Consider the following 25,440-nt stretch of genomic DNA (forward strand, 5'->3'; position numbering starts at 1 on the left):
GGAATGCCTTCCCGCTCTCTGACCTCGCTTGAATTCGAGCTGCTTCCGAACGACGCCGTTCTATACTGGCCGGAAAAATAACCGGGTAGAAACTGCTCATACGAAGAAAAGGGATCTAAAAAATCCCAGGCCGATGAACCCTGAGGCGGTGGAGGCGGAGGGGTGGCAACCCTAGTTGGCGGAGGAGGGCTCGCCGACCAGCCATAGTAGTAATTTGGATCATTGACAAAACCCTCATATAAGCCACCATACGAATCCCCGTAAACCACGTTGGGAGTCGCCGAAGAGGATCTCATATAGGAGTGATCAGGGTTAGGCCCAGCCGACTGGTTCCCTCCTTTTCCTTGGTCCGCTTCCCCTTCCGTCTCGGAGTCGGAAGAAATCTGCAGATGCGAGCCCTCATCCGACAGCGAATGGGACAACGGCGTCGCCGATGACCCTCCGCTTCCGTCGCCGTCGTTGCTCTTTCTCGAATCAGGTAACGTGACGACCTGAGCTGCAGGCTCCGTCGCCACCGGGATCCCCTCTCTTGCGTAGCGCAAGAGCGCATCGCCGACGGCGGAGAGGGACCGGAAGTAAGAGTCGTGAGCGGCAGCAAGCGCATAACGATGGCCAATCGCTTCGCGAATCAACACTCTCCTGCTGCGGCACAGCGCCATAAGCGCCGTCTCTGCGGGCCTCGAAGCCCAGCATCCCATATCTCTCTCTCGATCCTCTCATTCATCAATCGCCCCACTCATATCGATCCCCAACCCCATCATCGCTCGCGTTCCTGAGATCCTTATAACGCAGAATCACGGCCGCGAAACGGAAGCGACGAAAAAAAGGCAAGAAGCTGCGGGGCGGACGAACTTCTCTCACCAACCGGCGCCGGTCCCACTTATGAGCACGCGTGTGAAGGCGCGGGAAGACCGAAGAAGGTAAAAAAAGTTGTTTTAGGGTTCAACTGCCAGGAAAGGAAAGTTCAAAGGATCTGTTTTGAAGAGAGAGGCGGTGAATTCGTTCGACGCGCGCAATCCCCGCGCCGTGATGACGGTTATAGGCCGGAGATGGCAGGAAAGTGGGAAGGAGGGAAGGAATTGTATGAACAGAGAGAGAGAGGACGTGGGGGACTTCAGAACGCGCCATTATCGCGTCATTCCCGCGCCATTACCGCCGTGAAGAGAGCTACGCCGAGGCGGTTATGGGGTCTTGAGAGATGGGGAAGCGTGCGTGGAGTCAACGGAAGATGACGTAACTTAAAATAATCGGATACCATTTTATTTAGGCCTCCAGCATTATTATGCATGCCAATCTGCACTGAAAAACTTATGGCAGAAATAAATACTCCTATTATGCATTGCCAATCACTCAAATTAAGACTAAAACTTCATTCATCATCAAGCAGAAAGAATCAGTGTGAAGAAGTCAAACTTGCAGTTTGTTCTACAGAATGCAGTTCATAGATGTTAAAAGCTCTTATTCATCTCCAAGTACAAGAATATCCAGAGAGACCTCAGCGCTCGATTCGACAGCAAGTCTCTCCATTTGTATCTTTAGAACTCTCAGGATTCTATGGATCTCTTTTCTCTTGGAGTGGGTTTTATCTTTTACCGTGAAGACATGGATCTTCCTTCCAATTTCAACCCAGCTACACCCAGGCTGCTTAATAACTCCTCTATCCTTCATCAACCTTCTAATTCTCACAACATCAGCCCATCTCCCTATCTCAGCATACATATTTGACAGAAGAATATAAGGTCCTGAATTTTCAGAATCAAGCTCAAAGAGCTTCCCAGCAACCCATTCTCCCATTTCGACATTACGGTGAACTCTACATGCTGACAGCAAAGAACTCCAAAGAACAGAATCAGGTACAATAGGCATCTCTCTCATGAATTTCTCAACTTCACTGAATCTCCCGGCTCTGCCAAGCAAGTCAATCATGCATGTGTAGTGATCTCTAGATGGAATCAAACCATGCTCCTTAACCATAGAGTCGAAATATTTACGCCCCTCTTCCAACAACCCCGCGTGGCTGCATCCTGACAAAACCCCAATCATCGTCACATGATCGGGTGCTTCGTCGGCCATTAGCATCCTCGCATAGAGATTTATGGCCTCCTCTCCGCTCCCATTTTGTGCGTACCCCACAATCATGGCATTCCATGAAACTTTGTCTCTTTTGAGCATTCGTTCAAAAACTGTCCTTGCCTCATCCATGGATCCACATTTATGGTACATGTCCAATAGCGAGTTCCCAATGAAGATATCAGGTTCTGGACCATTTTCAAATCTGAAACCATGCTTCAACACATGAGCATGTGCCTGCTGGCCAATCTGGAGGACAGCAAGGTTAGCACAGGCATTAAGGACATTGCCAAAGGTGTAATGAGATGGCCAAACAGATTCCCTCTTCAACATAAGAAATAGTCTAAAGGCCTCCTCATTCTCCCCATTTTGTGTATAACCTGCAATTAGAGCATTCCAAGCAACAATATTCTTCTCTGGCATCTTCACAAACATCAACCTCGCATCGTCGACCATTGATGATTTCACATATCCAGCAAGCATTGTTGTTTCCGATACCATGCTCTTAACAATCATGCGATCAAAAATCTTCCTCGCCGCACCGACTTTACCGCATTTCGCATACATGTCAACCAAAGCATTGCTGAGTATCAAGTCGTTCCTCAATTTTTCAAACTTAATAACGCGGGTGTGTATCTGCTTTCCTTCTCTGATATAAAAAAGGCTAGCACAAGCACTGACTACGCTTGCAAGGGTAACCTCGTCATACTCAACATCACACTCCATCATCCTCACAAACATATCCATGGCTTCACTCACAGGACCATTCTGCTCGTAGCAAGTGATTAGGCTGTTCCAGGACACAATATTTTTCTCTGGCATATAGTCAAACACTCTGTGAGCATCTGACGATTGCCGGCACTTGGAGTACATGTCAACCAACGCACTGCCCATGTAGACATCGAAAGCAAAAGGAGATTTTGAAATCATTGCGTGGATCTGGAGACCAAATTCAGATTCAAACAAACCAGCACAGGCACTGAGAGCACTGGAAAAAGAATACCCATTGAGCACAAAGTTCTCACTATGCATACCGTTGAAGTATTGAAGAGCTTTTCTCAAGCAACCATGCTGAGCTGCACCTGAGACCATCAAGTTCCAAGAGCATTGGTCGGGTGCAGGCATGGAGTGGAAGAGCAATTCCGCCTCGTTGACCATTTGGAAACTCAGAAGAGCTCCTATTATGTTATTCCAAGTGAAGGTATTTCGGTCGGGCATTTTCTCAAACACCTGTTGGGCATCATGAAGAAGCCCACACTTGGAATAGGCATCGATAAGCCGGTTCTGGATGAAGACCTCGGAAGCGAAGCGAGTTTTTAGGAGGCGAGCATGGACACGCTGAACCTCAAGCAGAGACTTTGCTTTAATGGAGGATTGAAGGAGATTGGAGAAGAAGGTAGAGTTTGAGAGGGAGAGGTCAAAAGGGAGGTGCCTGAAGGCTGATGCGGATTTTGCCATTCCATCGTCAAGGCGGAGGAGAGGAGACGTCAAGCTCTGATTTTGGGAAGAGTCTAAAAGACGATAAGTGGCAGGCACTTCCTTCTCAGTTTAATTTTAAATTATTTTGGGTTATATAATTATAAATATGTGTGCGTAATATCTACATGAGAGATGTGTCAGCATAAGAGAAATTCAACACGAAGACACATGAAAGTACAATTAGGGATGACCCTCGGAAGAAAAATCAAAAGCCCTATTATCAAGTTCAAAATACTTGATTGAAGTGTGGATCCCTTCGATTGGGATTCTGGGATTCAAAGCAAACAAATGCGTTCCATCTGAGTTAAAAAAACAAGCTCCAACAAGCTGAAGGAAGGCATTAGCCAAACTCTCTACCCGATATTATCAGCTGCCACATAAAAATTCTCTGAGTCTTCATCAGTAGGGCAAGGGTTTTACTATGATATACTCCTTGAACACCTTGAAGAACAATTTGTCAAGAAGTGAGATACCCATCGAAATATGATTCACCCTCTGACCAACAGCCTAGCCTCATTCTGGCGACAGAAACTCCTTATCTTTAGGTCGATAGTTGATATTTGCACCAAAGCAATTGATCGATTAAGTCAACGAGCTAAGCCCAGATGACTCGAAGATTAATAGGATTTAATTGGCAACCCCTACCTCAACGTAGTCGGACGAACAAGCCTTATCAAGCCAATGCTCTCTAATCTTAGCTGACCGAGTGATAAGGTAACCAAGACATAGACTCATATGTAAATACTCGAAATACCCTATAATACTCCCATTAAAGCAGTGGTAAGCATATAATTATACGTAATGTACCTCTTTATTTATAAATATGAGACCATTCCACAAATAAAAAGTAACACAATCTCTCATTCTACTGTTCATTATTGTACACACGCACACACACACACTCTCTCTCTCTCGTGTTTTTAGTTGTATTTCTTAAAAGTGACTCTTATACAAATTCAGATTCAACATCTTGAAATGTGTGGTGAGCGTGAAACATGCCTACAACAAGAAGAGGAGTACAACAATTAGAAGAAACCCTCCACAGAGGCACCACAGACATGGAGTGCACAAGAGAGCTTTTGCGGCAACAAATACAAGAATTGAAGGTTCAAATGATGGGTCAGATGATAGAAGCCATTTGAGAAGCAGTAGCTTGAGGCAAGAAGAAGAATCCTGGAGAGGAAGTGTAAGTGCACAACATTCGAAGGGTAACTCAAGCCCCATAAATAACAAAATATTCTAGTATCAAGACAACTTTAGATCTGCTCCGATTAATAGCCAGCGATTCTAGCGTCTTGAGGTGCCCCGTCAGCCAAAGAATGCATGCTCTCGATAAATTTCATATGATGAGCTCTCAGAGAAGCTCAAAATCCTCTCGTTGGAGTCCTGCAAGGGTCAAACTGATCTAATCCACAATTTGACATCCGTCAAATCAACCATCTTTATGTTGAGGATTACCGAAATGTTGAAGTGCCGACAGTTCTTCACCACATTTAGGGAGTCGGCCCTTAGGTGCTTCAAAGGGCTATCAACACAAGTGATCACCTCTTTCACTGACTTTCAGAGAATATTCATGGTGCGGTTCATCAGTGCCAAAAGACTCAAAAAAATTTGCAAGCCCTGTTGCAAATTAAGCAAAGGCAAAATAAGAGCCTCCACTAGTTTATCACTTGTTTCCTAATGAAGAAGCCAAAATTGCAGAATCAGGAATCCACAGTAGCACATGCTACTCGAGCTAAGAGGCTGAATGAGGGAGCCTTAAGCTATGTTTTGGGTCTCCAGCTACTGAAAGCCTTAGTTGAATTGTTGGAGTTGTCCAACAAAACATATTTCGGCTAAAGAGTACAACTCCAGCTTTGCTTCCACCAGAGTAGAGTCAATTGCACGCCGTCTACAAAAGAGGGCCCAAAGAGACAACAAATGGATATTGAGAGAAAACCCACGTCCTTTCGCTCGGTCACAATATGAAGACAAATGAACATCCTTAGACTACAAGGGGGTCGAGTTGAACCACAATCTAGAAGGTCAGTCTCGATACTCTGACCAATGGCTTGCTCGCTATCATGAGCGACTTTTGAATGATCATGAGATCTCGAACGCTACTCGCTAACGGTCTTGATGGCGCAGCTAGTGAAGGTCATTCAAAACAATGAGTACTTCTAGAATGCACCATCGATGAGAGCCAGAGTTTTTCTCTGATACACCGTGAAGGGGCCATGACCATGACATAGAGGAATGCAAACACTTTCGGAGTCTGGTCGAGGAGTTGATAAGAGTTGGAAAGCTCAAGAAATTTGTGGCACAGGAGCAGTGACCCAGAGATAAGTGAAGACTTCTGTAGAAGAAATCTCGGATGACCTGGTTCGAGACAGTACCAGCTATCTTCAGAGAATGTGAAGAGTCGTCCAGGCCAACCAAACATAAGAGGCTACGGTTGGCAGAAATGTGAGCAACCACTTTCACTCTAAATCGGAGCACTGATCCACTGATCACTTTCAACAGCTTTGATTCGAACAAAAAATTTAACTTATGAAAATAACTTTATTGTATTAAAAAACCTCATCTATTTTTATTTTATGTCTAATTCATAATTCATTTTCATTAGATTGTCGTGCACTTTCAATTTTTTTTGGGCATATTTTCATCCATTTTTATGAGCATAACTAACAAAAAAATAGAAAGTTTATCGTTTGATTTGTCCATGTCGCGAACTATTTTCATCAATATGTTCTACATAAAATTTGCTATGAATAAGTTTTTCATAATATTTGGAATTCATTATTTGAAGATATAAAAGTTTTTTATAAATATTTTAATTAACCATAGTTAAATAACTATATTTGTGTCCTCCAATAACGTTTATTAGATATGTTTTTAATAGAGTGAATTTCCATGCATTCATTTCATTTGATAAACGACGTGTAGCCAGAGAAAGAGAGAGATAGAGAGAGAAAGAAAGGATTTTTTAGAGAGAGAAAGAAAGGATTTTTAGAGAGAGAAATTCAATTTTGAAGGCTACTGAGTTGATTTTGTAAAATCTAAATTATTTTACAATCTATGTGGAAAAAACAAAGGAAGTTTAGGTGATGGTGTGGCTGGGTTTTTGTATGTTATGTGCAGACAAGTTGAGTTATAAAGACCGGTGTATCCATAATTCTTCATTTATGTATTTGATATGCTTAAATAAATATGAACAAATGGATGAAGGAGTGAAAATGGAGGATACAATGAGCAAATGGAAAATATAAAAAGTGAAGGTATAAGGGATAAAAAGAAAATTATAAAACATTTCAAATTAAATAATAAATTATTATTTTATATTATTTTGCTTTATTTTTTATGTTAAGTTGCTTGCATTATTGCTCAACATATGTTTGTGATTATTAGTTCTTGTACTAGGATCATACTTGATAGGTACAACACAAGATATGTTGTCATATTCTTTTAGTTTATATAATATAAATATATTTTCATCTCTTTTTTATTATTGAAATTTATAATAGATCCTGAATAATCTATCAAGTTGCAATTGCCTACCCTTGTTTTATTCGCATGTGTTATTTCAAGGAATGATAAAAGTCAGTCAGTACAGCCTATTGGTTACTATTGAGAGCCTAAATTTATGTATCTTAGACTAAAATTTCTTTATAGTCGTGATGGGGTACATGTTTTATTGATTAAGAGAAGATTTCATGATTGTTGTGTATACTTCCTTTTACTGTTTAGTTGTGATATGATATGATGAAAAGATCAAATAAATAGTTATATAATTAGATTACAATATTTGTTATTAATTTTTGAACTTCACCAAATAATTTTAGTAATAACTAGGAAATTATATTAATATTAATTAAAATACATATATTCAATTATGCATTCTGATAAAGCTATGTGTATGAACAATTAACATCAAGCACATATTTGGGTAAGCATGAATAGAGCTACATATTCCAGTTTGGCTCAAACTCCATAAAGAAATAAATAAATTTGAATAAAATAATACTAAGTCAACCCAATAAGGAATACCCCAAGCAAGAGCTAAGCAGTGGGGACAAGGGGTTGGGGAGTTGTTGAGAAGTAACGCGCCTCTTTGTTTGTAAATGGAGCTTAAGAAATTGCCCATTTGCCAAATCTTTTGTTCACATTGTTCAGATTGATTGAAGTTCTTTCACTTCTTATCATAAGCTTGATCATAAACTATGATCGCTTTTCTTCATCATGCATGCAGGTGATTTGAAATGAATCTTTTGCAATCAAGATGAAATTTTTTGTATGCCCAACTATGTAATTCAGGGTAACAATGAAGAGATTAGGCGAATTCGCAGGAACAAGTGGTGAGAGACTCTTAATGCCACTCGCTCAAGCTCAAGAGTTGCTGGCTCAATTCAGAAGACATAAGTTTGGAAGCTTAGATAACACTCACTAAGAACAAAGAGCTCAAGTTTAGAAGAATACTTTCCGAATTTGAAGGATCCAAGCTCAGATCCCAAGCTCATTTGCCCAAGGACTTAAGAGAACATGTTTATTTAAGAGTGATGATTTCATCAACCAATAAAATCTTCAAAAGAATCGACTGAGGCAACAATCCTTATGTATCACGATCATTATGTTCACATGCCTATAACAAATATATCATATATTTATTTGTCAGCTTCAAGCACAACCACATTTTTGGCTGTCTAAAAATCCTATAAATATGACATCAAAGGGTCACATTAGGGGACGGGAAATAAATATTGACTGGATGAAGTTATCAAATCCTTTCAAAGACTTTATCATTGGGGTTCTCTTTTTCTTACTCATGTTTTATTTTTATATTATCATCATTCTCCTTGCTCAAAACTCTTTACAAACCTGATGGATTCACATCCCATATCTTGTTTTTAGCTAAGTTTTGAAGTTTAGTTTATCTTACATCATATAGAAACATATATTTCATTTTAATATAGAAAGAATATCTAATATTAGTATTTTGATCTTCTATTTTAAAAGGTCAAATTGTTTTTAAATTAATGAAACTTGACATAATAATTATATTAGGGGTGTCAAAATTGAGCGGACACACCAACAAGACTAAAAAAATCTAGGTTAGGGTTGACCCGAATATTTTTCGAATCGAGTTCAAGTTAGAGAATTCGACCCGTTTATTATTCGGGTTGGGTTTGGATTGACCACAAAAACTCAAACATAACCTGAATATGCATGAAAATTTGGCTCGGGTTCGGTTTAGCGGGTCAAGCTTAGGTTAAGGTCAGGTTCGATTCTTAGTTTCAACCCGTTTATTATTTGGGTCTGGTTCGGACTGACCTTATTTGTGTCAGGTTCAAACTGACCTTATTCGGGTCAGGTCATTTTTGGGTCGGATTCAAACCCGACCCGCTCACTCAAATTGACACCCATAAAATATATAAATATATGATTTTATCACCATTAAATTTGTCTGATCGAGTACAGGTCTCAGCATAATTAATGTAATTCAAAACATTTAAATTTTAAAATAAAAATCTTTTAGAATTGACAATATCATCGTATACAACAACAAGCCTTTATCCCATTAAGTGGGGTCCGCTACATGAATTTTTTTTTTCTCCATTGTGTCCTATTGAGTGTATTTTTATTTAATTTTAATAGATTAAGATCATTTTTTACACAATATGCTGAAGTTTTTTTAGGTCTACCTCTTCCTTTTTTTAACATGAGTCGAATCTAAAACATCTACTCTCCCAAGTGGATCATCAAATGATTGACGTCTAATGTGACCAAACCATTTAAAAGAACTATCTCTAATCTTGTCTGACAATATCATCATAAGAAATCTAAAAATTTCAGCAATTTTTTTAGAATTGAAACAGGGTCTCAATGAAATAATACAATGATTACAAAATCTCTTAATTTTGAGATCATTAAGACATTATAATATTTGAAAATCAACATGAATTAAAAAAAAGAAGAGGATGCTATATTCAATTATATGATAGAATGTCTATATAATTAAAAAAAAAAAGAGGATGCCCTATTAAAAATTCCTTTAAATATGACTTCAAAATATTAAAAAATATTCAAGATGAGAGAATTGTGAGACTAAAAAATTTCTATAGCTTTGCTTATCAACACCCAATATCCATCATCAAACACCACTGATACTCATCGTCAACCACTCAAAGTTAGTTGTTGTCAATGCTCACCATTTATGATTACTGACACCCTCAATGCCCAATTAATGTAGACATGTATCATTTGTCATTGTCGAATGTTTGTCCAGAGTTAACATTGTCATTTGTCGCCAGCAACCATCATCTTGCCTTCTTTGGTGATATAATATTATAGATTATTGCAACTTTTAATCTAAATAATAGAATAATATAATATTTAATTTATTGTATAGTACATTATCATGATTTTCAAAATAGAGTAATGTTACACTATCATATTTGTGATCATTAAAATTCAATCTAGCCTTAGAAATCATCTCCATCATATACTTGAATAAAAATGCTTCAAAATAATCAATTCAATGATGTTTCAACTATAGTAAGGCTCTCAAAAAATACGACTCTCAAGAAATCTCCCAAGAAACATTTCATTCCTCTCAAAAGAAAGACAATGCTTAATCAATGATTCACCATTATAATTCTTCTCCAAAGCATTAACTTCAATGGTATGCAAGGCACAAATATGTGGCAAATATACTTAAAAAAAGTTTCTACACTCCAACAAATGAAGCAGGTATATGTTATCATTGTTATATTCATTATCCCTAAAATTAACTCCTATGTTGGATAAATGGCTAACTATGTTGTCATTTAGGTTCTATCAATTTTAGTATTATGTATATATCTAAAATGTAAACATTCATATTTATATGCATATCCCTCAAACTCAAATCTTTAATATCACGTCAAATATACCATCATCGTTTTCCTTTTAGAAGTGAAATACACCTTTTCATGCATAGGTTTATGACACAAAGGCGTTATAATTGTAAATATCAAACTTTTGAGAGTTAGATACCTAAATATGTAATATATCTATATATGTACATATGCACATCAATATTTGAACATATGTACATCTATATATGTATAGGTGCACACCCTCCATGACTTTTCTTTTTTTCATAGAAAGATGAGGAGTTACGGAGCATAATTCGTTCATTTCGTGAAAAAAGTAGTACAAAAGTATGAACAAAATTAGAAGCAAAAATAAAGCCAAAGAGCCAACAGAGCTGAAGTAAACAAAAATGCAACCATGAAACAAATCATGAGCAAATATAGGCATGAAATAAACCGTAGTTAAGAGTTTAATCTAGCTTGTACAAATAGAAATATGCATTCATTATAATTTTATCGGTGAACTAAACAACCAAGATGTTATAAAGTTTATACCATTTTCTTCTCACATAATTTCCAAATCAAACACAAAAAAATTGGCTATGTAAAAATAAAAAAAGAAATAAAGATTTAAATCTAATGAGCATAAAAATCAATAAGATGTGCCAACTATTTTCTTTTAACATAACAACTCCAAAGTAAAAATAGTTTTTCAATGATGTGCGTGAGAACACTTTGATCTAGAAGAGTATGATATCTATAATTACCTCTCATCCCAGCTAGAACTGTCTGCACTGAACCGGCTGGAATCTCACATACCATGAGGCATGGGGAAAATGCCAAATCCACTAAGGCTTCTTTTGGGGCAACATTAGCTTTAAAAAGCCAATTTCCCAACCATAAATTCAACTATGCTTTCTCAAAAATAGTTTGTTAAAGATAATTTCAGAGAAAAAATGTGAGAAAACTGAAACGTTAAGCTATCCCAAACAAAACTGAAGCTTTCAAGAAGGCCTCTTATTGCCTTGTCGTTGAATATCTATCATCAGATTATAACAGCATGCCTTCAAATTGCATGTCAGGAAGGCCAGATTATCATCCTCGTCCTCATCATTAATCTTTTCCCAACTATGAGGAATAGATTTCATGAAATCTAGCACTCCATAATTCAATGCTGAGCGAGCAGATGGCCAATATGTCAGCATAAATATGTTAAAAATATCCTTCTGTATTCTCAAGCTCCATAGTAATCCATTAGAACCAGTAACTTGGACTAGTGCATAATTCATGAGCAAGCACCTTGATAAATTCATAACACATTTTCATTTCAGCTCAATTCGGGAGAGCTATGTTAATTTGAAATCAAATTTCAAATTATAAATTCAGCCTGCATTCACTTCTCTCAATCTCCTGTACACATGTTTACTACTATCATAAATTCTACTCCACATTGGGATGGAAGGTTCAAATGGCATCCTCTGGATTAATTCGTGGAGCTCAACCATGGATCCATGCTTGCCCAAAAGCTCGATCATGCACTCATAATGTTCAATCCGGGGTAAAACGCCATATTCTTCACTCATCATGTAAAAATACTTGAAGCCTAAGTTCACAGATCCTTCACCAATGCAAGCAAGCAACAACCCGATAAAAGTGATATTATCTGGTTTGATTCCGTCTCTCTTCATGGCCTCAAACAGTTCAAAACTATAATCTCCTCTCCCATTATAAGCAAGTCCCAAAATTACGGAATTCCACAAAACAACATCCCTCAATCTTTCCTCTTTAAACACTCTGATTGCGTAGTTTATGAGCCTGCATTTACAGTACATGTCAACTAGCGCTCCTCTAAGTATTACATCCATATTGAACTCATTTCTGATCATGAAAGCATGCATTTGTTTCCCATTTTCCAGCATGAATATGTTAGCAGAAGCAGCCAGCATCAAACTAAAGGTGAACTCATTGGGTGTTGTCTCCTTCAACATTTCGTTGAAAATATCGAAGGCCTCTTCACTTCGTCCGTGATGAGCATAACCTGCAAGGAGAGAATTCCAGGAGACTTTGTCCCTTCTGGAACACATTTGGAGGAACCAATGATTAGCACTCTTAAGATTCCCACACTTTGTATACAAATCAAGGAGGGCATTACTGAAGAAGATATCTGAGTACAAAAGATGTCTATAAGCAAATCCATGAATCTGTTTTCCCTTTTCAGAGTCTAAGAGCCCGGCACAAGAGTTTAGCATCAGTCCAAGGGTGACAAAGTCGATCTCCTTAGTTTCGCTTCGCATCTCCTGGAAGAAATCAAAGGCCTTTTCCCAGTTAAAAGACTGCACATATCCAGCCAGCAATGCATTCCAAGAGACTACATTCCTCTCAGGCATCTCATAGAAGAGCTTCTCAGCTTCATTTAATTGTCCACAGCTCGCATATCCTGATACCATTGAGGTCCAGGAAACAACATCTCTTGAAACAGAGCAATTGAAGATCCACCGAGCATCCTCAATACAACCACACTTGGAATACATTTCCAGGACAGAATTCTCAACGATCAAATCTGTTAAAAAACCATTCTTCACAACAATTCCATGAATTTGGCACCCTACACAAAGCCAAGAGGAATCTGAACAAGCCACAAGTGCACTTGAAATAGTAAAATTCAAAGGAATAACTCCCATGTGGATCATCTTCAAGAACATATCCACGGCTTTCTCCCCTTGGCCAAAATCAAGATATCTCCTAACAATTACATTCCATGAAACCGGGTTTGGGTCAGGAATCTCATCAAACTTCTTCTGTGCTTCATCCATGATCCGACATTTCCCATAAACATCAACAAGCGAAGTCCCCAGAATCACATTGACGCAGAACCCAAATTTCAAAATGAGCCCATGAAGCTGCTTAGCAAGAGTTAAGGCAAGAAGGCAGGAGCACGACCCTAGCACTGACGCAAAGGTGACATCTTTGGGACGGATACCAGTCCCATTCATCCGGACAAAGAGCGCGATGGCGTCAGATGGACAGCCAGCGCAAGCGTAAGCAGAGATCATGGCGTTCCAGGTGCCGCCAGACCGGTGGGGCATTTCGTCGAATAGCTCGCGAGCATCGGCGATGGAACCGCACAAAGCATAAGTCTCTATAGAGCGGTTGAGAAGGAAGGTGGAAGGTGGGGAGGGATAGGAGGAGGAGATGATGTGGGATTCAACGCAGCGAGCGGCGACGAGGGCTTGGCGTGAAGCGCAGAGATGGAGGAGCCGAGAGTAGACGGAAGCTGGGAAGGGAGATGGAGTGGCGCGGAGGATGGTGATGGAGGTGCGAAGGTCGCCGGCGACTATGTGGTGGAGGATAGAGGAGGAGGGAGGTGGATTCTTGGGGCGGCGGGGTGCGGTTTTGCTCGGGTTTCTGGGGCGCGCGGCATGTCGGATTAAACGTTCGCGGACAGAAGAGGCGGTAACCACCATGAGAAAAAGTTCGGATTTTGCAAGTGCGGCGTTCGCCTATTCGAACTGTCGCCGGCATGGGTGCCTCCCTCCCCTAGAGCAGTAGAGCTACACATTTTCAACCTTTGTAATAGTCTCTGTTTAAAATGCAAGTCACTTGTGATTGCAGAGCTCTAGTTTTCAATAAGAGATTCTTAGTTTTAAATTTTTGTATATATATGATACAGGTACAAATTATTGTATTAGGAGTCCTAATATAATTTTACTTCAGGATTTTAATATGGGAGCAGACTCATCCATATATTAAATTGAACCATATTTATACACGTGGCAGACCCTGATTATAATTTTGATGCAAAATTATATCAGAACTCTTGATGCAATAATTTCTCGTATTTAATGATTAATTTTTCTTAAATTTCTCATCAAAAAATGTATTTGCCAGTGATCATACAAAAATAATATTATGTAACTGTTCTATTTGAACTAATTTATTTTTAATTTATACACATATATTACTACTAATAAAAATACTGAAAAAAATAAGAGAAAAACAAAAAAAGAATTTATGAAATAATTTAAAAGAGAACCTCTATGAAATTCTTGTTGTTAGAAGGCAGCATACCACACTGTTCTATATATCTCATGTTAATGTTTATTTTGCAACCTCTATTAATAAATTTTTTTATGCATGTAATCCTCTTTTTTCTATTTATTTATTTATTTATTTTTGCACGATGGGTTTTTGAGGCTGCTTGCATTTCTTAACGTTTTGTAGAGACTTATACTCCTCATACATGCCCTACATACATAAAAGGATGATAGGAGGATACCAAAATATGGATTGAATAGACCAAAACAATGAAAATACTCAAACTTACAATCATATAATGTCATGCAAACTAAGAAAATAATAAGATAAGCTTAAATTTATTCAACCTTAAGAAGCATGAATGTATATGAGAAATTTGTATGCACGAATACAAAGATAATTGAACGGCTCATAAATAAGATATGATCGATCGTACATGACTTGTAGACGACCTTCTGAGTTGGACGTTGATGAATGAAGTGTCGTGTTCAAGCGATCAGTAGAATGTGTCAAGGGATCTCTCATAAGGCGGTGATTGACCCTCAAGCGATCGACAAGAAGTATCCTTTCAGATCGACAAAAGGTACTCTATTGAGCAAATCATCTTCTTTCTAAAGTAGACTCATAACTCTTTCTTTGTAAATTTAAAACTTTAGATCATAAATATCAGGGTGGATAAAACTTATATTAAATAAGAATTTCAAATTTGGGCTTGGAAACCTTAGGGGCTGCTGCTGACCACCTAAATGTTGGGAAAATATTGCATCTGGACTTCGGACGTCAATGAAATCCCACCACATGTAAATTATGGTCCCACCACTTAAAAAATGAAAAAAATAACATGTAACGCCTCAAAATTTGTCAAACCCGCCTCGAACCTGTCTGTTTAGGGAGAAAAGAAAACCACCCGAGTGATACAACGACAATAATACCACAATACAATGACAATAACACCGGTTAATACAATGGCAATACAACAATTAAAATTATAATATTTTTCATGTATAGTAAATAATTTTGTATGGTAAAAATATAAAAAACAACGGCTATGTCTTATATAATTAAATGAATTAAATGAATATATATTTTCACCGTGAAGCAATATTATTGGCGTAATTAAGAATTTGGTGTTATGTAAGTAAATGCCCCCGTTCTTTTTTATAAATTCCAAATATTAATTTGAAAATGACATATAATACCGTAAAAAGAGAATGTTTCAAAATTAAAATAAATGTCAATGACAGGTTAATAACACCTTAATAACACCTGAATAATAACGTAATAACACTGCAGAAACAATGCAAAATCGAGATGCTATTGACGCGTTTTCTATGAGTCATCGTCATTGGCGTGTTTTTGCAAAATAGCACCGTAAAACTATGCTGTAATATCATTTTTTTTTTATTCAGAAATGTTATTGTGGTATTACTTAACTTTGTTTTTGCAATGTTATTGGAATGAAACCACAGTATTATCAACGTGGAATTTATGCGACGTGTTATTAGCTTGTTTTTTTATTATTATTATGTTGTTATTCAAGTATTATTCCAGAGTTTCTGTAGTGTTGTTGAGTTGTTATTAATGTGTTATTCCGGTATTATTGTAGGGGAACAATGTTATTGGGGACTTTTTTTCTTCTACGGTGTTATTGCGATGGTTTTGACATTAATTCTATTTTATTGGCGTTGTGAAGCTGTGTTATTCGACAGTTATAGAGGTGTTATTGACGAGAAAGTCGATGTGTCATTAGAGTGACATTTTTTTAATGTGGTGGTGTTATTTAAAGAAAAAAAGATGCATAATTGAGGTGTTATTGATTAAAAATTTGAAAAAATAATAATTCATAATTTTAATAATTAATTTATTTTTTTTAATAATTGCATGTATTATTTTCATTTTATTAATAGTTTCATCTAAAATTAAGAGTCAATATGTTTTATTAATAAATCTATCAAATCAAATAAACAGATAAATGTAAGAAAATATTTTAATAGGTTATAAATACAAAGAAATATTTTATTATATTCATTTAATTTAAATATAAGGAAATATATAAGAAAATAAATATTTTAAAAATATTAATATATTCATTTTAATATTCAAAATTTAAAGAAATATTTTAAAATATTCATTCAAGAAAATAAATATTCATTTCCTTATAAGGAAAAAAATAAAAGAAAATATTCTAATATATATATACATACATATTTTAAATATAAGAAAATAAATAATAAAATAAAAATAAGGAAATATATAAGAAAATAAATATAAGGAAATTTTCAATATATTCATTTTAATATTCAAAATTTAAGAATATATTTTAAAATATTCATTTCTTTATAAAATATTTATTTCCTTATAAGGAAATAAATATAAAAAAATGTTTTAATAGGTTACAAATAAATATTTTTTTATATTTATAATCTATTAAAATATTTTCTTATATTTATGTGTTTATTTAATTTGATAATTTATTAATAAAATAAACTAACCGGTCGATAGTGTTATTGGAGTGTGGCTGCCCAGCCGCCGGCTCCCGGATGGCTTCACGAATTTGATGCTAAAGCCGAGCCGTAAGGAGCGAAACTTTCCGGCCATTGAAGCGAGATAGAAAGCAGATGCTCCACCAATGGAGCTCCGGTCGTTTCCTTCTCCAACACTCTCAGGTAAGAACAGCCATCAATTCATAGAAATTATGTCAAAAAAAGTTAATTAAGACGGAATTAAGAATTCGGTGGAACTAATATAGCCCTCATCGTCCCAGCTATCTTATCGGGCATGCATGTCCTCCTTTGTTTGTTAAGATGCCAATTTGGGTTCTACTTTGTTCTTTATTGGCCGGATCTTGATTTTGAATTGTAGCCGCTATCTAAGATGACTTTTTCTTGACCTACTACTAGGTCATATTCCCGAACGTAATTTTTACACTTGCAAAAAGGTTTTCTTGATGACGTAATTTAGTGAACTGTTAACCAGATACTTCTTGACTGCAGATGCTATAAGCAATCTTCAATGCCGGTAGAGTTTTGGGCAGACGGATGAAATAAAAAGATTAGCCGGTATATTCAAAGTTTTTTTTTTAGTTTTCCGGAGAAAATGCTCTAATGCATAAGTTAGCGTCTGATCTTGAAAGTTAGAAAAGATTTATTAGAGTTTTCCCCCTGGGATGAAGGAATTAGAGCTCTGAAGAGTCCTTTACCTTGCCTGTTTGTGGATATACATAGCCATTTGAATGAAGGGAGTTCTGGTATTGTGGCAAGGCATGCAGTGGAGAGACAAACCACATGGCCAAGCTTTGTTTTATTTGAGATTAGTGTTGGACTATCATGATTTTAATATTGATAGATAGATCAATGGAGGATGAAGATATCAAGATTTGTATTATTGGAGATTTGAGTTAGGCGTCTTCAGTTAAATTGGTGGCTCTGAGATTTATGCCGATATTAATTTGAATTAGATGACAAAATTTGAGATTGTTGACAATGGACATGTACTTCAGGGTATTTGACTAGGTTGACATTATTTTTGATATGAATGAGTGGTACAGAAAGCAGAGAACACATCATCTTGTTTTGCTCATTGCACATGAATCATTGAAGCACAAACCTCGATTCCTTTGACCATGCAGTTGGAATTATTCAAGTGGTATTTTTGCAGTCCATATCTATTGCATTTAGGCTCGATAAATGGGTGAGTGGTTTGATGAGCTAGCCAATCCTTTCCTTTATTGGGACATATTTGACTTTTTTGTTATGTTTTCATTTATGTCATGCCCAAATCATGTAATCATTTCATTTTGAGCTCTGTTTGGCACTAACCCGACACTTAAATATTTATTGGGGTCGTATTCGGTCAGGATTGAGTTTGTCGAGTTGAAATAAATCAAGATTTTTGACTTGTTTAATAAACTGATAGGGTTCAAGTTTAGAGGCGGATCTCTCAACTTGAGGAGATAGCTTGAACTGGCACCCTATAAATAGGTAATGCATTGATGTATTCATGATTTTAATAGCATATTTACTATTTTGAATTTAAAGACTCTTTCTTTCTTTCTTATTTTTTGGATTTTTCTCAATCCTCATTCTTCGCCATTTTTCATAGATTGCCGAGTCATAGTGTATATTATTCACATTGTAGCCTAGTTGCTCACTTGTTTTTGGATTCTCTTAATTAAAAAAAAAAACTTTTTTTAACTGCAAATACACCATCAAACAAGTGATCACTTATTTCTCATAAGATTGAAAGAGGTTTTTTCATGATTTGTCATAAAGTATTGTTTGAATTCAATTCTCCTCAATCATATATTCACAATCTATCTACATGACCATCCTCTAGAGATTGTAGTGCAGGCAAATGTGTGTTGATCTAATTGCTTTTATTCTTTGTTTGGCCAAATTTGAGCTAATTGCATAAAATCTTTAGTAAAACTTCACGATTTAAAGCCCTAAATTTAGCCATTTATGATGTCAATCTTTTACTTTCTTTTATCAATCTTAGTTGTGTAAGATTTACTACTTCCTTGAAATCTTGAGATCATTTTAAAAGCTTCCTAATTTTATTTGATATTTAAAAGAGCTCAATTTTGAACTTATTTTAGCACAAACAATTAGTCTGAGTCATCAAGAAAGGCCTAGGCATAGCTTTGGCCAATATGTAACATATACATGTTGCTTGAGAGAATAAAGCACAAGTTGCTTATGCTAGCAAGGGCCTTTTAGACTACCTTTGGTGGCCCATAATTGTCGAATATCCGCATCTTAGAGTCAATTATCACTGATAAACACCTTCAATAGATAGGTATCAACCAAAACATCCCCAAGTGGTGGTTAAATAATATTAATATTGAAATTCAGAATAATGCATAATAAAACAAAATTATTTTATTGATATGAAAGATGATATAAATAACCCGTACATGATTTATAGAATAGGAAAGACAATAAAAAAGAAATAATATGAAAGAAAATATAATATACCTAATTACTCCAATAATCAATTCATATTAATTATTTGATGTTAAAAGAAATAAAATAAATTAGGAAAACCAAAAATAGGAAAGAAAATAACTCCTAATTCAAGGAAATAAATGTAAAATAGGAAATGAAATAACTCCTAAACTAAGAAAATAATTGATTCCTTATGAGTAATCATAGGAATAAATTATTTCATAATATAACTTCTAACACTCCCCCTCAAGTTGAAACATATTTGAAAATCATGTTCAACTTGGATTTGAAAACATAAATGAGCTATTAGAACTTGAGAAATAGAACTTGAAGTCTTCATCCCATGTTCGGTTGTCTTTGACTGCAGTTCCTACAGTGTCTGTAGGTAGGCGAAAAACCCCTACAAGTAATGCTACAGGGGAGTTTGCAGGGAAGTAGAAAACTACGATTTTCCTTGACTATAACTCCTGCAGTGTCAGTAGGTTGATAGATGACTCCTATAGATAATGTTGCAGGGGAGTTTGTAGGGAATGAATAACTGTGGCTATCTTTGATTGCAGTTTCTGCAGTGTCTATAGGTAGGCGAAAAACTTCTACAGTTAATGCTGCAGGGAAATTTGCAGGAAAGTAGACAACCTGCAAAAAAAACTGACTTCTAGTTGATTGCGGTTGTCATTGGTTGCAGTTCTTGCAGTGCATTTAAGTAGATGAAAAACTTCTTCAGCTAATGATGCAAGGGAGTTTGCATAGAAGTAGGCAGCCTTCAGATAAAGGCTGCAGGGTATGGCTTGCAGAAGAAATGAAAAGCTCCAGAGGGTTAGATGCATGAAAAGCTTCAAAGGAGGGTTTGCTACAGAAAAGATTCCGGAGGAGGGCTTGATACAGGAAAAAAACTCCAGATGAGGGTCTGCTGCATGAAAAAAATTCCGGAGGAAGCCCCGTTCCCAAAAAAGCTTTTGAGGAGCGCCTGATATTGGATACGACCAACCAACTGTAGTTTTTGCTTAGATGACATGATATAGAACTCCCTCTAGAGTCCAAGAAAACTTTACAGTAAATGTACTTTGTCTGGGACATTCAAGCTTCAACAAATCCAAGCTCCGAAAGCTTTAGGAGGGCCTTAACATAATCGACAAAAAAGGGCATCCTAATATGCAACATATTTATCCACAAAAGGGCGAAAAATTGGGTCGCTCAGAAGGGCCATGTCGGATGTATCCAATAAATATTCTAATATCTAAGTCATCATCATGCAAAAATCAATAAACTAATTCATCCTCCTCCTTTGCAAGGAAGCACCCTATAATAAGAAGCAGCCGAGTCGCATAATTCAACTTCAACTTCCTTGTATGCTTCTTTAGAATATCATTTGCTGCAACCACAAAAGCATAAACCACATAAATAAAAACAAAGAAGATTTATCCCCAAAAACTTATCTTCCCAACAATTAAGGTGACTGACAAGGCTGACAAAGACTGATAAGAAGAATCCAATATCTCTTATGAAACATTTACGATCAATGTGGACATTCTTTCCAATAATAATTAAAGAAACATTCCCAACAACCATGTAAGCAACAAAGACTACACCACCAAGAATGCTGTTAAGACCAACCTCCCCAACTCTAGTTCTCGCAAAGGTCGCAATGCTGGTAAAAATGCCAGGTGCCCCATTTCCAAGCGGAACTATGGTCACACCAGCACCAGTAGGTAGAGAGTTTGGCAAGGTGACAATAGAAGTAGTCTGCAGCTTTGCCCAATTGATAAAACAGAGCGAGAAGCCATATGACAAGAAAAACATGCTCCGAGATTTGAACTTCCTCACAATCACAGTAAACGAAGGTGATGCAATTGATGAACCCATCAAAATCACCATAGGGCTCAGCTTTAGAAAATTACACTGAGCGCCCTCGTGTTAGGCTATCCAGAAGCAAGCGTCCATTGGATTCTCCAGATAGTTCGGTATGATTTCCCGAGATGAAGAATTCAACAAAAGCTCGTAGAGATGGCGGTGGAAAATAAGTGAGTGTTTCGAAAGCAGCCTAGGCGAGATAAAACTAGTGCTTTTATGGAAGAGATGGTTTCAGATAACGTCTGCTTCAATTTCTCTATTCAATTAACAAAGAGAGTTTTTGGGGTTTCAGAAGCCGATCATCAGGATACAATTGAGGCTGGAAAACTGATCAATGGCGACATGTGCAGATGATAAACCTGTGAGTGTCGAGAAGGATGAAGAGGGAGGTTGGCAAACTCCCAGCTTGAGAAGGGTTGGCCGACGGGCCAAGCTTTCAGGGAGAGAAAAAGTCGTAGTTTCAAATATCAAAATGAGTGCTCTCCCTTCCCGCACGGATGATGAGAGGAAGTGAGTTCGACGGTTTTGAAAGGATGACCGGTGGCTAAGATATGAAATAAGCTCTGATACTATGTTGAAATTTAGAATAATACAAAATTATTTTATTGATATGAAAGGGTGTATAAATAACCCTTACATGATTCCTAGAATATGAAATGCAATAAAAAAGAAATAATATGAAATGAAAGATATAACACCTAATATCTTCAATAATCAATTTATATTAATTTTATTTATAGATAAAAAAAAACATAAAATAGAAGAGTCTTAAATTGAAAAGGAAATAACTCATAATCCAAGGAAATAAATATAAAAAAGGAAAGGAAATAACTCATAACATAAGGAAATAATTTATTTCTCACAACTTCTCACATGAATAAATTATTTCCTGATATAACTTCTAACAATTAATATTCACTTATTTTAATTTAATAGATATCTTTTGTTAGTATTATATATTAATTATTATTTGTATTTATTTTCATAGGTGTAGGGTTCTATAATTGCGCCTACCCCTTATCTTCTTGCTTTTGAAGAGTGCTTGACTCTGCCATCATTCCTTGCTCGCTTTAAGATATGAGAAATGGAACTGTGCTCAAAAGCAAAGCCTTGTTGGCATCACTTTTCTTGCTCATTCAGTGTACTTTGCAAGTGCTTGTATTGCTTGTTAGAAAAGTTGGAGCCTTTGGCCTTTGCCAACCTCACTTATTTTAGGCACGCAGTAACCTCTGCCTTCCTTGCTTTTTTTTTGGATATTGGGAGCATTGAGTTACCTGACAGTAGAATGGAAGCCTTTGGTTTCCACCTTTCTTGCTTATTCATAGCACTTTAGAAGTGCTAGGTGTGTTTGTTTTGGACCTATAGCCGCAACGCCTACCTTTCTACTTAGGATTATAATACTCATGCTCCTCTTGAATTGAACTTACCCTTTCAGGATTGAGGTCGCTACTGTGCCCATGGAAAAAAAAAGTCAAGTTAAGGATTATAAAGCCTTCTTAAAATTTTAGAGAAGGTTGAGTTGTTTGAGGGACAAGTGATGGAGTTGCTTGAAGAGATGGTGGCAAAAATGCCAACTGAGAAGTGGGAGCCAAAGCTAAATAAAAAGGTGCAACCAACTATGCCAGTTGAGGTGGGAGCTTTATCTGCATGAAGAAGTGTGGATAATGAAGCCATATTATTATCAAGGTTGATGATGGAATAGATCGCAGCCCATGGCATCATTATTAATTTGGATGTCCTTTGCTAGAGGCAAACCTCCTTGCTTGCCCTTTAGTATTTGATGGAGAGCTTAGGAGAGTCTATGATTGTTGAAACCTGAAAAGAGGGCTGACCTTTGTCGAAGATGAGAGGTTTGATCTTTGTAGATATTCTGATACGAGAGGAAACCCAAATCATGAATAAATCAAAAATATTATTGCTGAAATTTAATAGGACTACGACCAAAGCTGCTTAGCATCAGAACAATATAATCACAATTAATAAAATACACTCTAGGGAGATGACGAGGGTGGCGATAGGCTGCTCGGAAATCAGGCAGGACGACTGGTTGGGGACTTGTGGCTGTAGGTGCGGCTGATGTGGGGAGGTGATAGGGTGGAGTGTAGTAGCAGTTTAGGGAAAGGGAGGGATGGCAGGGACATAGGTAGCAACAGGTTTGGGTGTTATGACAGAGAACAGTGGCCTGGATCTGGGTTCATAGGAGAGGGGAAGGCATTTTACAAGAGGAAGGGAGGTTGACAAGGGTCATGGGAGGAGTTGCGAGTTGGAGGAGTGACCGAGTTGGGGTTGCGGTGTGAAGGAAGTTGTAGCTGGGTGTGGTTGTATGGAAGAGGGAATCTGGGAGGGAGTTACAAGAATAGGGGAGAGGTGGCGGGCAAAGAAGAGGTTACAGGAGTGCTTGGGGTATCCAACAGGGAGGAGCGATACTCTGTAATCATAGGAAGGTGACCGCGCCAAGTTCGGGAAGTTGTTGGCTGCGTGAAGTTGCTGAGAGCAAGGATTGGCGGTCGAGAGGGTAGGTGATACTGGAACTAGTAGGGAAAATAGTGAAAACTCAAAAGGTAATCTTTCATTAATATTAAAATAAGATTACAACATGACTCAAATAGAAATAACAACACAAGACATAAGTCGACATAAACAACACCTCTAAATGTAACACAATGGGTGGTGGAGGCCGGCTAGAGGAATATGTATGATTAGGAAGGATGTCGGTAGTCACGGAAAGCAGTTGGTAGCGAAGGAAATGTGTGAAACTATAGGAACAAGTGGAAGGATTGTAGGTGGTTGGCAGTAGTAGTGTGGTAGTTGGGAGGGTTTTAAGAAGAGTTAGGTAGGCGGGACAACAATAATGATTTGTAGGAAGGGGAAACATTTTGATGTCGGGATGACCGTGGGTGAGTTCGGCGGTAGAGGAATGGAGAGGTGAAGGTTTGGAAAGGGTAGAAAGGGGGATACAACTACCACCTCGGAGAGGATACAACCGGAGCACCACCACCTCTTTAGATACAATCCCAAAAAGGGAAAAGGGACTTCACACAAGAAATTTGAAGCTAAACTCAAACACAACTTAAATCTGACTCCTACATACACAAAGATAGCTATTTATAGGCTTAGGAGAAACTACATAAAAGGGATAGGTGGAAAGGCATGAGGAATCCGTAAATTACTTCCCAGAAAAGATCTGGTGAGAATAGTCTGGTTGGATCGCGGGAATTCATGATTTCTCCCTGCAGCGGGTTATCTCGTCTTTGCGGGATTGTGAGACCTCGCTTTGCTTTGTGAGGTTTTGCTGGTCTTCGACCTCGCGGTTTCGAGCGCCCCTTTTCGGCTTGCTGTTCCGCACCCGTATCTGGACTCCGTTCAGACGCCCTGCGTCAGAAGGGGGAGGTGGTTGTTGGGGGAGATAATCACCACCGAGGGAAGGGATTCAACCGAAGCATGAAAAGTTTTGTCGGCAGACGCCCTGCGTCGAAGTTTCTGGCTCCTCCTGGCGGGCCGATCATGTCGGCATTGTCATTTCACAATACATTTTGGTAGAATACGTATCCATCCTCTTTGACACATCTTGATCGGAAGCTACATATAAAGAACTCTTGAGCCCTTAAGTTTGAAATATTCTCCTTTCACCTATCGTGCCCAACGAACTATAGTTGATGAATAAGTGTGTAAAAATAAATCAATTCTAGGATGAAATTTGTGGTAGACTGTGCCACTCTCACTAGAGACCACTTAGGAGAGAGAGTTTCTGTGAAAGGACCTGGATCCCATTGAAGAATTTTCTCCTCCTTTAAGATCCTAGGGCACATTTCAAAACTGAGGTTCGTCCTTCCTATCTGGACATCTGCTGATGGGTATACGCTGAGCTGAACCTAACATATGAAATTCTACCCGTAATATTCTAGGCATGACACAAGATGACCCCTCTTCAGAAATGTTGGATCTCCCTCCGTAGGGGCAACTTAGGAGGGGGTCTATAAATCTGAAATATCTGCATTTCCCTTTTCTGTGGTGAACCTATATCTGATGTTGGCTCCTCAAAATCATAACCCTTGTAAACATCCAAGGTTGGTCTTGCTGATGTTCCTCTCAAAGTCTGTAACATGCTAGCTCAAGGCACCATAATCTCATACCATGATGGACCGCCCATTACCTCAGAGTCACTACCTTTTAGAGACGTGAGTGTTACCTCAGCTGGAATCTCTATCTCCGAGTCAACTGAATTGGTG

The 25,440-nt window shown here is 37.6% G+C and overlaps 3 protein-coding genes across 7 annotated transcripts in view; 1 reads left to right on the forward strand and 2 right to left on the reverse strand.

Moving 5' to 3' along the window:
• Positions 1-1,399, reverse strand: part of LOC110018195 — a 9,214-nt gene extending 7,815 nt beyond the window's left edge. Inside the window, exon 1 of the mRNA XM_020715433.1 lies at positions 8-1,399. Coding sequence (XP_020571092.1) covers positions 8-698 — 691 coding nt within the window. The 5' untranslated portion in view covers positions 699-1,399. The remainder of the gene's footprint in view (positions 1-7) is intronic.
• A 40-nt stretch (positions 1,400-1,439) lies between these two features.
• LOC110018202 (pentatricopeptide repeat-containing protein At4g13650) lies at positions 1,440-13,967 on the reverse strand. The gene is made up of 3 exons (XM_020715446.1): positions 11,767-13,967; positions 11,444-11,652; positions 1,440-3,609 (listed from the first exon to the last, which is right to left on the reverse strand). Exons 1-3 carry the CDS (start codon positions 13,841-13,843, stop codon positions 1,459-1,461), a joined length of 4,437 nt encoding a protein of 1,478 aa, XP_020571105.1. The 5' UTR covers positions 13,844-13,967; the 3' UTR covers positions 1,440-1,458.
• Positions 13,968-16,921: 2,954 nt separating this feature from the next.
• LOC110024235 (histone deacetylase 14) overlaps positions 16,922-25,440 on the forward strand; it is a 52,768-nt gene continuing 44,249 nt past the window's right edge. For all 5 annotated transcript variants that reach the window (XM_020724087.1, XM_020724097.1, XM_020724105.1 and 2 more), the window contains exon 1: positions 16,922-17,080. In XM_020724087.1, the coding sequence (XP_020579746.1) occupies positions 17,044-17,080 (37 nt within the window). In that variant the 5' untranslated portion in view covers positions 16,922-17,043. The remainder of the gene's footprint in view (positions 17,081-25,440) is intronic.

Source organism: Phalaenopsis equestris, unplaced genomic scaffold (genome assembly GCF_001263595.1).
Source record: "Phalaenopsis equestris unplaced genomic scaffold, ASM126359v1 Scaffold000002, whole genome shotgun sequence".
Lineage (NCBI taxonomy): Eukaryota > Viridiplantae > Streptophyta > Magnoliopsida > Asparagales > Orchidaceae > Phalaenopsis > Phalaenopsis equestris.